The 13,960-nt window shown below is 39.8% G+C and overlaps 1 protein-coding gene across 13 annotated transcripts in view; it reads right to left on the bottom strand.

Annotated features, from left to right (window-relative positions):
- ACACA (acetyl-CoA carboxylase alpha) overlaps positions 1–13,960 on the bottom strand; it is a 280,433-nt gene that overhangs the window by 62,617 nt on the left and 203,856 nt on the right. For all 13 annotated transcript variants that reach the window (XM_035026634.1, XM_035026635.1, XM_035026633.1 and 10 more), the window contains 3 exons: positions 11,561–11,658; positions 6,872–6,992; positions 5,979–6,089 (listed from right to left, as the gene is read on the bottom strand). In XM_035026634.1, coding sequence (XP_034882525.1) covers positions 5,979–6,089; positions 6,872–6,992; positions 11,561–11,658 — 330 coding nt within the window. The remainder of the gene's footprint in view (positions 1–5,978; positions 6,090–6,871; positions 6,993–11,560; positions 11,659–13,960) is intronic.

Genomic DNA, 13,960 nt, shown 5'->3' with positions numbered 1-13,960 from the left:
GGAACACTACAACGGTGTCAGTGATTTACCTATATTAACTCATTTAATCCTCACAAGACCTGGTAAACAGGTACTATTATTATCCTCATTTAACAGTTAATACAACTGTAACCCAGAAAAGGTAAAAAAAATTGCCCCAAGGTCATACAACTAGTATGGGCAGAGCCAGGAATTAAACCCAGGTAGTTTGGCTCTAGTGTCCACGCTCTTAACCATTCCAGCTCTTTAAGTTATGTGAAAGTTACAATGCTGACTCACGGCAAGAGCTAAATTATCCCTCCTTTTTTAAAAAAATATATATATATTTATTATTTTTTTAAGTAATCTTTATACCCAATGTGGGGCTCAAACTCATGACCCCAAGACCAACAGTCACCTGCTCTACCGACTGAGCCAGCCAGGCGCCCCTCTCTCCTTCCCTTCTTGAGCCTCCACGACTCTCTCATGTTGTGTGTCACAGAGTCATGGGGGAGTACAGAGAACATACAGTACAGGTCCCTGGTCCTAGGAGCTCGTGGGAGGAACTCTGATACTGTATCCAACTAAGTGAGCAACAACTTCACATTTCATATTGCCCAGATACAGAAAAATATGTTTGGAAACTGAGATCCAGAGAAGGACTCCTATGAAGTCTCAAAAGCAACATTAGAACTAGGGCCCTACAGGCCTGACATATATAGCCTAGCCACACCACCATATAATCTCTTTCTTCCTGGCAGATGCAGTAGAAACAGGGGTAAGGGAGATGAGATTATGGGAATTTTTTCCCCTAAAGGAGAAGCTTTAAAATGTCACATATCAACTCCTGAACGAATCTATAATCCATCTATCACAGCCACTGGCACATGCCTACCTCCACAGACAATTAGGACAGGCTATAAATCGCAAATTCTGATTTCTCTGTGTATACCTCACCAAGTCTGGGGGATGGACTGAGAACTAGCAGCTCTCGTTTACGTCAGTGTTCCCTTACAACACTAGTCCTTTGAGCCTACCTACCACCAAATGCCATGTTAAAGATGTTGTGTAGAAACAGAGAGTGGGGTGCGGGAAGTAAATCTGAAAGTTCCTGGATATATCCAGTGGCGCCTTGACTTAGCAGTTTATGGCTATACAAAACCTGTCCCAGCCCCTTAAGGGCCCATCTTACCAGTTCCCTGAGCACATATGTTGCTGTCTTTGCCAGGCTAACATGACACCCTTCAAGCAGGGTAGTTTGTCGCATCCATCAGGTCTGCCTTACCACTCAGTGAGGAATTCTGAGCCACCTGCCACCTACAGCCTATAGTTTGTAGAGCTAGAAACCTATGGTCTCCTACCTTGGGTGACATGACATAGCAGACCCTTGGAAGTTTCTCTTAATTACATCATCATGCTCATGACATTTGCACAAAAAGGAAAATGACCAGACCATCTTCTCTTCTCAGGCCTTGTGGACACTAAGCACAGGGAACTGAGCCCATCTTGAATGAAACTTAGGGGACATGGAAATTCATGTTCTCATGCTGATTTAGTCTCTGCCAATGGAACCAAGTCGCTTTACCTCTGTTTTAGTCTTCCCATCTGTAAAATGGCCCTGACACCACTAGCTCACCCCAGAAGGTTGAAAGGAGCTGGACTGATGTTCTTGATCTAAGTTTCAAATAAAGTCATCCAAACTGCTTCTAATCACCAGCCCACTGCCTTAGTTCACATAGCAAATCTGCTTCTGCAGCACTTAAGAAAACCCAGATACTGTATTTCTCAACTTGGTAATATTCTGAATATTACAAATATTTACAAATAGTTACAAATAACTACGGGCAACCAAGAGCAAGATAGACACGGAAAGAGATTATACAAATACTGAGATAATAAGGGGAAAGGGACAAAAATACAAATGCGGGAAGCACTTTCTGGTTTTGAAACAAAAGACACAGTGGCAAAGGATGGTGCCCATGAATAAAATGTATAAGTGTATGGTAAAACCACTGAAAGTAAAGAAACAGGAAAATGCTAGAATATTTATATTTTATTTGCAGGTTACTACTGTTGGCTACAAAAAGAAAACCTTCAAAAAGTAGGAGTCTTTGGAAGCAAAAGGTAGGAAGGTCTAAACTAATTAAAAACAGGTCGGCTAACGACAGGCAACATCACGTGTGCAGTGAGATGGAGTGTGGCCATAAAAGCTTGATGCATACATGCAATGTATTAAGTTGGGAATGTGTGTCTCTCCAGCTTCATATCTATTAAAGGAACAAACAATTTACATGTTGCTGTATTACAGGAGTATGATATGTTGTGTGTCAACCTTTTCTCTTCAAATTGAACCATGTTAAGTCAAATCAGTGATGGGGTGTGGGGGTGGGGTGGGGAGGGGAGGAGAAAAGCCGGGAGAAAGAAAGTTTCAAAAAATCTCTGCCTCAGCAAAACTTTTCATTAAAATTTTAGACAAATGATCTCTGTGTCCTTCTCCCTTGCTGCCTGGGGCTCCATGCTATTTCTATGCAAATAACAACCTCGTGGTTTATATCTTATTATTTCCACCGGAGCTGCAGCGACATGACCTGAGACGTGTAAGAGGTGGTGGTGGGGGGGGTGTTGGAGAGGAGGGAGAAAGAGAGAGAGAAAAAGAGAGGGAGAAAGGGAGAGATGGAGTGGGTGTTCACTCAAGTGTGAAAAAATATTGTCAGGAGTGAGCGTCAAGAACAAAAAAAAATTGCAGGGATAACGTGTTTATTTCAGTCCCCCCACCCCCAACCCTCACCCAACCCCCCCTTGCAAACCGGCACCTTTTAAAATTCATTGGGCATCAGGCGATCATGCACAATCCATCTGCTTTCACTTTATCATTTGCATTTCATGCCTCCTGGCTTTTGATGTGCTGATACTTTGATGCAGTCAGGAGACGCGCATTATCATTATTTCAATTTTCAGAGGGGTCAATGGGATCGGCACTTGCACACACAGATTTCTTTTTTCCTACAACCTCTGCACACCCCCTCCCTTCCTATTCTTCACCCCCATGTTTAACATAAAGGATGAAGACTCAAAAAGGTGGGAGTCAAATGTTTACAGTCTCAAAGCTTGCATACACCACCTACATTTCCAGTTTGCACAGGTACACACATACCCGAACAAAATGGTCAAGGCTTAAGGAGGCTCTACAGTGTTTTCAGACACACACAAAGACTTCCTCACACATGGATACTCAGGGAGGCACACAGAGAGAAAGAGAGGGATCTAGAAGCAAGATACAGACACAAAGAGAGAGACCAGCACTCACCCAGGAAGAGACTCGCACTCAAAGTGACCTGCACACACCCATAGAGACAGATTCCTACAGAAAGAAAGGCAAACAGAGATGTCGAAAGACACCACTATACACAAAGACAGAACACGCAAAAGGAGTGAGTCGGAGGAAGCAATCTAAGCGCGCAGCTTGCATATAAGTGTCCTTTTTCATACTGGATAGGCGAAGGGACACACAGGACATTCTGAATGAATTTGCATGAAATCGGGTGTCTTCCAACAACATGTCTGTGTACTTAAGAGGCACTGACATGAAGACAGTGAAGCAGGCAGAGCAGGATTAGGTAACCTCTACAACTTGATCACTCCCTTCAGCTACAAATGATCATGTCCTCCTGGAAAGGAGCATTGTTTGGTAAGTTACAGCTACAGCTTTCCTCGTCTTTCTCCCTACAACTACACTTCTCCTTCAACAAGCAGCCCTGTAGGCTAGGAAGAGGGGGAACATAATAAATCTGATCAGAACAATTCAACCAGATTTTAAGAAAAATTCCCTAATGCTTTCTTTATGGCACAAATGAAATTCAACTAGCAAGTTTCTAGGCAAAAAACAAAAACCAACCAAACAAAAACCCCCAGCAACAAAACCTTTGCTTTTTGTATTACTGTATTATTGTATTTCTGTATTATTCTTTGTGTATAACATGTTACTAGGGAGAAAATAAGAAAATGTAATGAAATACATTTCAGAAATTAGCTCTTTGTCCAGGTATGGGAACATAATAGGAATATAGGTGTCTTCTTGAAATTGCACCCTTACAGATAACTGTACCTACAATTCTTTCAACATTCATCAATAGCTTGTCCTAAGAAGGTATCCAAAAGAGCAACTTAAAAAAAATTAAGACTCAGCAGTTTCTCCCACTGCAATAGTCTCCTTCAGTAGTGGCAGTTCACAATCTTTATTTCTAAGCCACTTTCCAAAAAAGGGAGCGGGGTATCCAAGTTTGCCATTGTTAGCACTGCTTTGCCTTTCCTTGGAGGGAAAAGCAAGCCCAGAGAAGGATACAGACCTTATATGAATGTAGAGAGCAAACTGATCACATCAAACGATTCTCCTCATTTCTGACAACTCCAAAAGCTATTTGGACCAATGGATGTATCAACTTTTTTTTTTTTTAAGATTTTATTTATTTATTTGAGACAGAGAGCATGAGAGGGAGGAGGGTCAGAGGGAGAAGCAGACTCCCTGCTGAGCAGGGAGCCCCATGCGGGACTCGATCCCGGGACTCCAGGATCATGACCTGAGCCGAAGGCAGTCGCTTAACCAACTGAGCCACCCAGGTGCCCGAATGTATCAACTTTTAAAAAACAAGGTAACAGAACACTTGATTCCTATCCTTACACTGGAAAGTCAAGGCTTGATAAAGTTTGTGCAAGTTTAGTAAACCCAGTATCCGATACAATTCAGTGTGCATATAACTCAAGATAAATCACCAAATCATGTATAAGAGAAGAAAAGGGAACTGAAGTTGTAATGAGGACCAACACTTTATGCCAGGTGCTAGGTACTTTTACTTATGTTTTCCCATTTGATCTCCACCACGTCATTTAAGCTTGTAATTATCCCCCTTTGACAAAGAAAGTGGAGGAGCTGAGAGGTTATATGAGTTGCACAAGGTCAGCCAGCCAGTCCCAGACTATTACATATTCCTGGCTCTGGAGAGAAAATAATTTTCCTATGTCTGCAGAGAAGTCAGAACTACGTCATTTTTTGTATATCCAGGTATTCTTAGTTTTCACTCTTACAAGCAGTGACCTCACCAACTGTTTTTTTTTATTTTTCCCCTTTGGAAAAGCCCCTCTGAGCTCAGATTGAAAAGGCACAGAATTTCTTCCTTTCTTTCTTTTTTAAGGACTTATTTGAGAGAGAGAGAGAGAGAGAAAGAGAGAGGGTGAGCACGGTGGAGAGGGGTAGAGGCAGAGGGAGAGAGAGAAACCTCAAGCAGACTCCCCACTGAGCACTGAGCCTGACGCAGGGCTTGATTCCACAACCCCGAGATCATGACCTGAACTGAAATCAAGAGTCAGACACCCAATCGACTGAGCAACCCAGGCATCTTGCACAAGAATTTCTTTTAAAGGGATGATAAATCTTTGTCATACTCTTTCCCAGCAATCCATCCATGCATCTGTCTACCCATCTCTCCATTCAATGTTTACCAATTACTTCCTCTATGTACAAGGGACCACCGTTAAGTGTCCTTTTTAAGAGGTACATTCACAAATTTCTCAGAACATTAAAACTTGATATTGTCAACACGTTCAGAAGATGTTTCAGAGACAGCTCCGCATCTGGGAACAGATCTCTTCACTTATTCATAAATGAGAGAAAGGGAAGGAGGGCAGAAAAAGAAAGCATTCAATTAATTCTCTGTCTTTCTAGAAAGACACTAGAATGTAAACCCTTCAGAGCAAGGATTCTATATGGTTTGTTCATGAACATATCCACAGGGCTTCTTGGAACAGTGCCTGGCATATAGTAGGTCCTCAAAATATTTGTTGAATACAACAAATGAATGAATGAATAGGTAAGCAAGGCGATGGGCAGGAAAGATGGAGGGAGAGGGAAATAGACTGAGGGAGGCATGGCCTGAATGGCTTCTCCTTAATCAGGGTCTTGAATTAAGAATTCAGAATCATCTTCAAACAGCTTCACATACTTCTCCCAGACCCTAGAAACTTACTTTATTGAGGGCCCCAGCTCCGGTCAGAATTAAGTGAGAATTTTCAACCTGGATGGTTCTCTGTCCCAGCCGGACAAGGTAAGCCCCAATCCCAATGGCCCGGCATGTAACCTTCAAAAAGAATAAATTAAAAAAAAAAGAGAGAGAGAGAATAAATTCTACATGTCACATATTTATGTCCTTTCCAAAGTGTAAGAACTAAGGCACAGATGTATAAAATCCACATTAACAGAAAAAAATATTGCTTTCTGCAAAGTTTGATTAATAATATTAAGACCCATGGGCGCCTGGGTGGCTCAGTCGTTAAGCGTCTGCCTTCGGCTCAGGTCATGATCCCAGGGTCCTGGGATCGAGTCCCATATCGGGCTCCCTGCTTGGCGGGAAGCCTGCTTCTCCCCCTCCCACTCCCCCTGCTTGTGTTCCTGCTCTATCTCTCTCTCTGTCAAATAAATAAATAAAATCTTTAAAAAAATAATAATAATATTAAGCCCCACAATTCCCTGGTCAAAGAAAAGGTACAGAAATCGCTGAATGATTCAAGGATTAGACACTTAAGGTTCACGGGCCCTTTACTTCTCTTATATTTTTGCCTGTTTCACAGATGCTTGGCATCTACACTAGAGGTAAGAACAAGGAAAGTAGTACAAAAAGAAATTCAAGCTGTTACAAGCTCTGTTTAGAGAAATAAGTTAAACTAAAGGCTAAAATGAGGCGCTAGGCTTATCTGGGAAATTAAATTATTTACAACATTATCATACACAGTTAAAATCAAATTGTAGATATATAATTTTTAAGAAATGTTCTCATCTGGGACTGAATACAGAGATGGGACAAAAATAACTCCTAGTCACACAGTCAGTTCTTCAAAAATGTTATATTCCATTAAGATTTACCAGGCTGATGGTGATGATCTCATCATAGGCCAATGAGGATTCGCCAGCAATCATTCCAGAGCCTCGAAGGTTCTCTGCTCCAAGTCCCTCTTCCTTTCCAATAATATCAGTTATCTTGTACCTATTGGATACAGCCATGCCAAATTATAAAGGTTAAACCCAAGAGTAACAATCCATTAAAATAACAATCACCATTAAAAGGCTGCTAAAAGCATCCTGAAAGCTCATTTAAAGCCAGTGCTCTATACTCTTATACTTTTCATTCATTTATCTTTCCTCTTTAGCTTGGTGCCTATTTTTGCTGGAAGCAATATAGTATAGCAGAAAGAGTAAACTCTGAAATGAAGTAGACAGGCTTAAATCCCTGCTCTGACACATGCAGCCATGTAACTCTGGGGATAATAGTAACTTCTGTAAAATGGAGATAATGTCTACCTCTAAGGGTTGACATGAGAGTTAAATTAAAGCAACAAAGAAAGGGCTTGACACATATATGGCGCTCTGATTTTAGATACCCTCTCTTACTTTCTAGGACAAGTTTCTTAAAAGTGGGGTCAATGTAGATCTCTCTATAATCAGCAACAGCCATTAAGTCAACAATTTTAGATAAATGTTACAAAGGAATAATAAAAAAAAAAAAATTCAGAGGCCAAGTGAGAATGCTCAGCCCAATTTCTCAAGTCAAAAAATCCTTTCTCTTTCCAAGACAGGACTAAAGGTAAGATCAAAATAGTACATGCCCATTCCTGCTCTTTCGTAAATATCACGTGCCTACAGGAGCGGTCCTGGCTCTAGTGTTCTGGAGGGGCAAATGGAATGTGTGTGGAAATGAAATACTGGCCAAATTGTCCAGAAAGCATCCTGTGGATCCAGTGGGAGCCACTCATCTGTCTTCTTGGCAGGGAATTTAGGAGTGATAGCTGATAATGGGAAGTGGGAGATGGGGAATGCAACTAATAAAAGAAAGGAAAAATACAAAGTTGGAAGTAGAGATGGGCGTGTATTATTTACTGTTCTGTGTGTACCCAGAAAGCTTGGCACTGGGCATGGTTTAATACACTGAAATAATAAATAAATATCCCATGGTGGCTCTTAAACTACTTTTTTGCCCTCATATTTCTCTGTTCCCTTCTTTCTTTACTTCTAACCTTCCACCAATTCCTTCCCTTTGTCCTTGCCCTTGGTCTCTGGCTTTGCATCTTTGCTTCCCAGATTCCCTTGTCTTTCTATTTTTAGCCTCTCCCAGGAATTCTCCAATTCTTCCTTTTGCTCTGCATCTAGGCTCTAAATTCTAGAGTTATGTTGCACGCAAAGCTAATCTCCCTTAAGGGGTTAAAGGGCCACAGTAATTGGAGGGGGGCTTAATGTGTCCTTTCTGGAAGGCTCACATGCCATGTAGTCACGAACACTCAGGTCCAGTCAGTCTTCCCTGCAAAGCAGATCTTTTCCCTCCTAAGGACTACATACCGCTTCAGTATTCATGACTTGTTAAGTGACATCTTCTCCCTTTGTATTACATGAAAAAGAATACAAATTTCCCATTTTCTGCTCTATGATCTGAGTCTTCTACCATTAAGACTATCTTTGTTTGAAGTAGTACTAAATTTTATGTTATTTGTAATAAAAATCTTTGTGTAGTGTAATTAACAAAACACATTCATAAATACATTATGATTTTTGATCCTCACAGCAATCCAGTATAGTAGGTAATATCCTCTCCATTATTATAGATAATAGTGGCCAGGATTTTTGACTGCTTACTATGTACTCAGTGCTGTGCTAAGGACTTTACATATATTAATTCACTTGATCTTCATTTTACAGATGAGGAAACTGTAGCTGAGAGAAGAAAAATGTTTTGCTTTAAGAAAAGCAATATGCAAAATCAATAGCTTCTTCTTTAAAAATAGAATTTATTTATTTATTTGAGAGACAGAGAGCACGAGACGGGGGAGGGTAGAGGGAGAAGCAGACTCCCTGCTGATGGCGAGCCCGATGTGGGGCTTGATCCTGGGACCCCGGGATCATGACCTGAGCTGAAGGCAGATGCTTAACTTACTGAGACACCCAGGCGCCCCACAAAATCAACAGCTTTTAAAAATATCAGTAATAAAGTGTTAAAAAATATAATGGGGAGGGGGAATCCCATTCAGAATAGCAAGAAAAATATTTAGGAATAAACATTTAAAAAATGACAAAAATCCCATTATACCCACATGGTGCCTCTGGTGTCACGGTGAACTGCGAGGGGCACTGCGGGATATTTTTTTTTTTTTAAAGATTTTATTCATTTATTTGAGAGAGAATGAGATAGAGAGAGCATGAGAGGGCGGAGGGTGAGCGGGAGAAGCAGACTCCCTGCCGAGCAGGGAGCCCCATGCGGGACTCGATCCCAGGACTCCAGGATCATGACCTGAGCCGAAGGCAGTCGCTTAACCAACTGAGCCACCCAGGCGCCCGCTGCGGGATATTTTAAATATCTGAGAGGAAACACTCTGATATGGAACATCTGTTGGATTCCACATGAACTACTAGATTTAGGTAGTTCATAATTAAACATTAGATAATACTACATTCCTTTTGACAATGTCCTATCTTTGCAAAGCTGGGTTTTCAGTTTCTGTGGAAAAAAAAAAAAAAAACAACAAAAAAACAAAAAACAAGTTCTGTACAAAAATCAATGCAGAACAAGAAACAAGGGTGGCGACATCCAAGCTGAATCTAAGTCTTGAGATTTCGTATAGATGGAGATATCCCATTAGTAAGTAAAATTACTTAATTGGTTAATTGTAATTATTTAAAAATAAAAAAAAAACCTTTCCATTTATGTGTATGATAATTCCCAAATAATTACTGTTAGAGTATAAATACTTACGAAGTTGTTTGGGTCTGACTACTTAATAAACAGAAATATTGGGTATAACTTTTAGCCCAAAGGTGCTATGAAAACATTACTGAGACAGCAAGGGTGTTATGAATCAAGAAAGACTGGGAACTTCTGGCATAACCTATATGAAGAAAATCACAAGACTTTAAAAGATGCACCTGAATAAATGGAAAAGCATGTTCCATGTTTCTTGCTGGGAAGAGTTAATATTATGAAGTTCTCAGATCTTCCTACATTAATTTATAGATGTAACTTGAATCAAATCATTATGGAAAGTTTTTGGTAATTAAAAAAATGAATCTAAAGAAAAAGATAAAAATAGCTAATAAAACATGGGGGAAAAAATTAAGAATGTGGGGAAATCTGTCCCATTAGAATAGTTAAAATAATGTGGCATTAGCTCAAGAACAGACAGCACAAAAAAACCAATACAAAGCCTAGTAACTGAGTTGAGATTATTATAAAAGTGAGGACAGCATGCATTATTCAATAAATGGTATTGGAGTAGTTGCTTAGCAATCTGGAAAATACTTGCAGATAGATTGTAAAAATGTTCAACCTCACTAGTATTCAAAAGTACCAGTTAAAATAATTGCTGTTTTAATCTTCTTTTATTAATTGACAATAATTAATATTGGCAAGGGTGGAGAAAAATTAAAGGGGAAGAACATACTATCACATATTGCTGCTGGGAGTGCAGACTTGGGAGGGCAATTTGAATTTATCAAAAATATCTTTAAAATAGACATATTTTTGGCCAGTAATTCCACTTTTAGAAATTAGCCCAAAGGGAATAATGAGAGATATTCCTAAAAGTTTTTATAAAAAAAACATTTAGCCCAGGAATATAGCAGTAAATAGTGCAAATAGTCTGAAAGTTCAAAATAAAATATTTATTATGATAAATTACTATGAAGCCATTAAATATCATATTCTCATATAATATTTTAAGAATATACAAAATTCCCCCCAAAATAGTTTTTAGTGAAAAGAACAAATTACAAAAGAGTTTTTCTATTATGATTCTGATTATGTAGAAAGAAGGTATATATATACAGAAAAGACAGCAAGAATATAATATACATTAATAATTGTGATCTCTCGGGGCACCTGGGTGGCTCAGTTGGTTAAGAGTCCGACTCTTGATTTCAGCTCAGATCATGACATCAGGGTCGTGAGATCGAGCCCCATGTGGGACTCTGCTCAGCGGGGAGTCTGCTGGAGATTTTCTCTCTCTCCCTCTCCTTCTGCCCCTCCCCCTGCTTGAACTTGCACCCTCTCTCTTTCTCTGAAATAATAAATAAATCTTTAAAAAAATTGTTCTCTCTCGGTAGGATTGTAGCTGGTTTTTATTTCTTCTTCATAATTATTCACATGTTCCAACTTTTCTAAAATGAATAAATATTATAAACATAATTTAAAAACCTCAATCAATCGGGGCACCTGGGTGGCTCAGTTCGTTAAGTGACTGCCTTCGGCTCGGGTCATGATCCTGGAGTCCCGGGATCGAGTCCCACATCGGGCTCCCTGCTCGGCAGGGAGTCTGCTTCTCCCTCTGCCCCTCCCTCCTCTCACACACTCTCTCTCTCTCAAATAATAAAAAAAACTTTAAAAACCTCAATCAATAAGGTCTTCAGCTAATTAGTGGTAGACCTATGATACAAACCTAAGACTTGCAGATTATGTAACAAGCAATCTTCATTGCTCTTCAAGGTCATGATCAGCGGCACAGTGAGGAAGAAATGATCATACTCTCCCATCTTTAATCCATAGCCAAATTATTCTACTACATATATACTTACCTGGATTCTCCTTCGTCCTCTACATGTTCACAATGGACAGAATTGAGAGCACTGACTCTCTTATAATCCTGAGGGGTCAGATATAAATATTTGTATCCCTGTGGAGCACAAATAGTTTCTAACTCATTATTTGCCATCAGCACATAACCAGAAGACACCACAGAGCATGCATAACACAGCTTGTCCCAAAGCTAGCTTTAAATTGCCACATCGCTTCTTAGAGTTACTGTCTAATGGAATACCAGCACAGACAGTTCTCCTTTGAAAGAGGGAGGTGCCTATTTCTCCAGTCACTGACTGTCCTTGAAACAAGGTATCTTGTAGCTACAACTGCAAGGATATTCCATCCATTTCATTTTCATCTGGGTTAAAGGGTCATTTTCTGATCTTTTGTGACACCTCTATTAAAGATATCAACACAAAATAAAAGAACTGTTTGGAGTACTATTCTTTACTTTCTCAAATCCATAGTACCATCAAAATATAAATGGGTAAGAGATAATTGAAAGGATCATAAAACTGGGAAGGCAATATTAAAATCAGAACTCTATGCAGTGATAATCATCAGTGAACACTGAATTCATGCCTTTTGCTGTTTTCAATAAACAACTTGTAATTCCTATTTACATTTAAAAAATTATACTAACTTTTTGTAATTATTTATACACACACTCACAAAGTAGGTTTATAGGATATATGTGTTGAACTTAAGTGAATTAGTCACGCAGTCAAAAAAAAAAAAGTAAGCAAGCAGCAGAAAACGTTTTAAATACTGTGAGAAATTATGCCAGTGTTTAACTCAATGAATTTGTCCCACAGTGAGCACAACATGCAAGAGACATGAATCTGTCATTGAATTTCTATGACTTATGACAAGAACCTTGTAGTGCTCAGGGTCATTAGTATGTCAGTCACCACGTATTTACTGAGTGCCTCTTATGGGCAAGTGTTCTAGACACTGGAAAAACAGGAATGAACAAAACAGACAAAATTTCCCAGCCTTATGGAACTTACTATGTTCTAGTGAAAGAGATGGAAAAAACACAAATAAATAAGACATATAATATTAATGAGAATAGCGTTTAAGGAAAAGAAAAAAGAGCATTCCAAGAGTTGAACTTGTAGAAAGAAAAGTCCAGGGAAGACTTCACTGAAAGTGGCATTTGAGTAAGGCCTTGAAGAAGAGAAGGAAACAAAACATGATGATATCAGGACAGGGTGGGGAGGGTGGGGGGTGGAATTCTAGGCAGAAGGAACTGTAGGTGCAGAAGTGTGGAGGCATGAGTGTGCCTCATGCAGTTCCAGAAAAAGTAAGCAGGCCTGTGGAGCCAGCGTGGAGTGAGACTGTCTGCAGCAAGAAATGAGGGAGGTGGTATTGGAAGGCCAAGCTATGTAGGGCCTTGGGTTAAAATTCATGTAACATAAAACTGGACATATTTTTTTAAGTAAGCTCTACGCCTAATGTGGGGCTTGAACTCACGACCCTGAGATCAAGAGTCGCATGCTCCACTAACTGAGCCAGCCAAGCACCCCAAAACTGGTCATTTTAAAATGAATAATTCAGTAGTTTTTCTTATATTCTGATGTTGTGCAACCATCACCATTCTCTGATTCTAGGGCATTTCCATCACCCCAAAAAGAAACACAGTCACTAACAATTTCCATACACTTTTAATATGAATTCTATTGAAGCGTAATTTACATGCAATAAAATTCATTGATTTTAAGTACTGTAGTGTGATGAGTTCTGATGAATGTGGATACTTGGGAAATCACCCCCACAATCAAAATATAGAATATTTCTATCATCCCCTGAAACACTCTTACATTTAAAAGATGTCTCAGTGAAGGAAACTGAGAAGGAGCACTTAGGAAGATAAAAGGAGACTCTGGGGCCTAGAAGCCAAGAGGAGAAAGTATTTCAAGGATGAAGGAGTGACCAACTGTGTCAAAGGCTGCTGAGACACTCAGATGAAGACTGAGGGTCGTGACAGAATTTCACAGTATGGAATCCATGGTGACCCTGACAAAGCAGCTTCAGTGGGCTGGTGAGGGTGCAAGCCTAACTGAAGTGGGTTCCAAAGGAATGGGAGGAGAGTATCTGGAGATAGCAAGAAGACAATGCTTTTAAGAAGCTTTGCTGTCAATAAGGATAGTGAATGGAGTGCTATTTGTGAGGTAACTGGGTAGATTTAGTAGAGGGAAAAAATGAGGATGCAAGAAGGAAAGGGTTAAGCGTATAAGAGTGACTGGCCTTAGATTGGAGCAGGGACTGTTCATCCAAAGTACAGGGGAGATGCAGAGAATAAAGGCACAGATGCAGATATGTGGGAGCTTATGAATGCCCTCTTCTTGTTCCTTCCAATTCCTCAGTGAATTGGGGAGCAAGGTTGTCAGCTA

The sequence above is a fragment of the Mirounga leonina genome, unplaced genomic scaffold, assembly GCF_011800145.1.
Source record: "Mirounga leonina isolate KUSES-001 unplaced genomic scaffold, KU_Mleo_1.0 Mir_200, whole genome shotgun sequence".
Taxonomy (NCBI): domain Eukaryota; kingdom Metazoa; phylum Chordata; class Mammalia; order Carnivora; family Phocidae; genus Mirounga; species Mirounga leonina.
The sequence above is the reverse complement of the archived record's forward strand: the minus strand, read 5'-3'. Positions and strand labels throughout refer to the sequence as shown.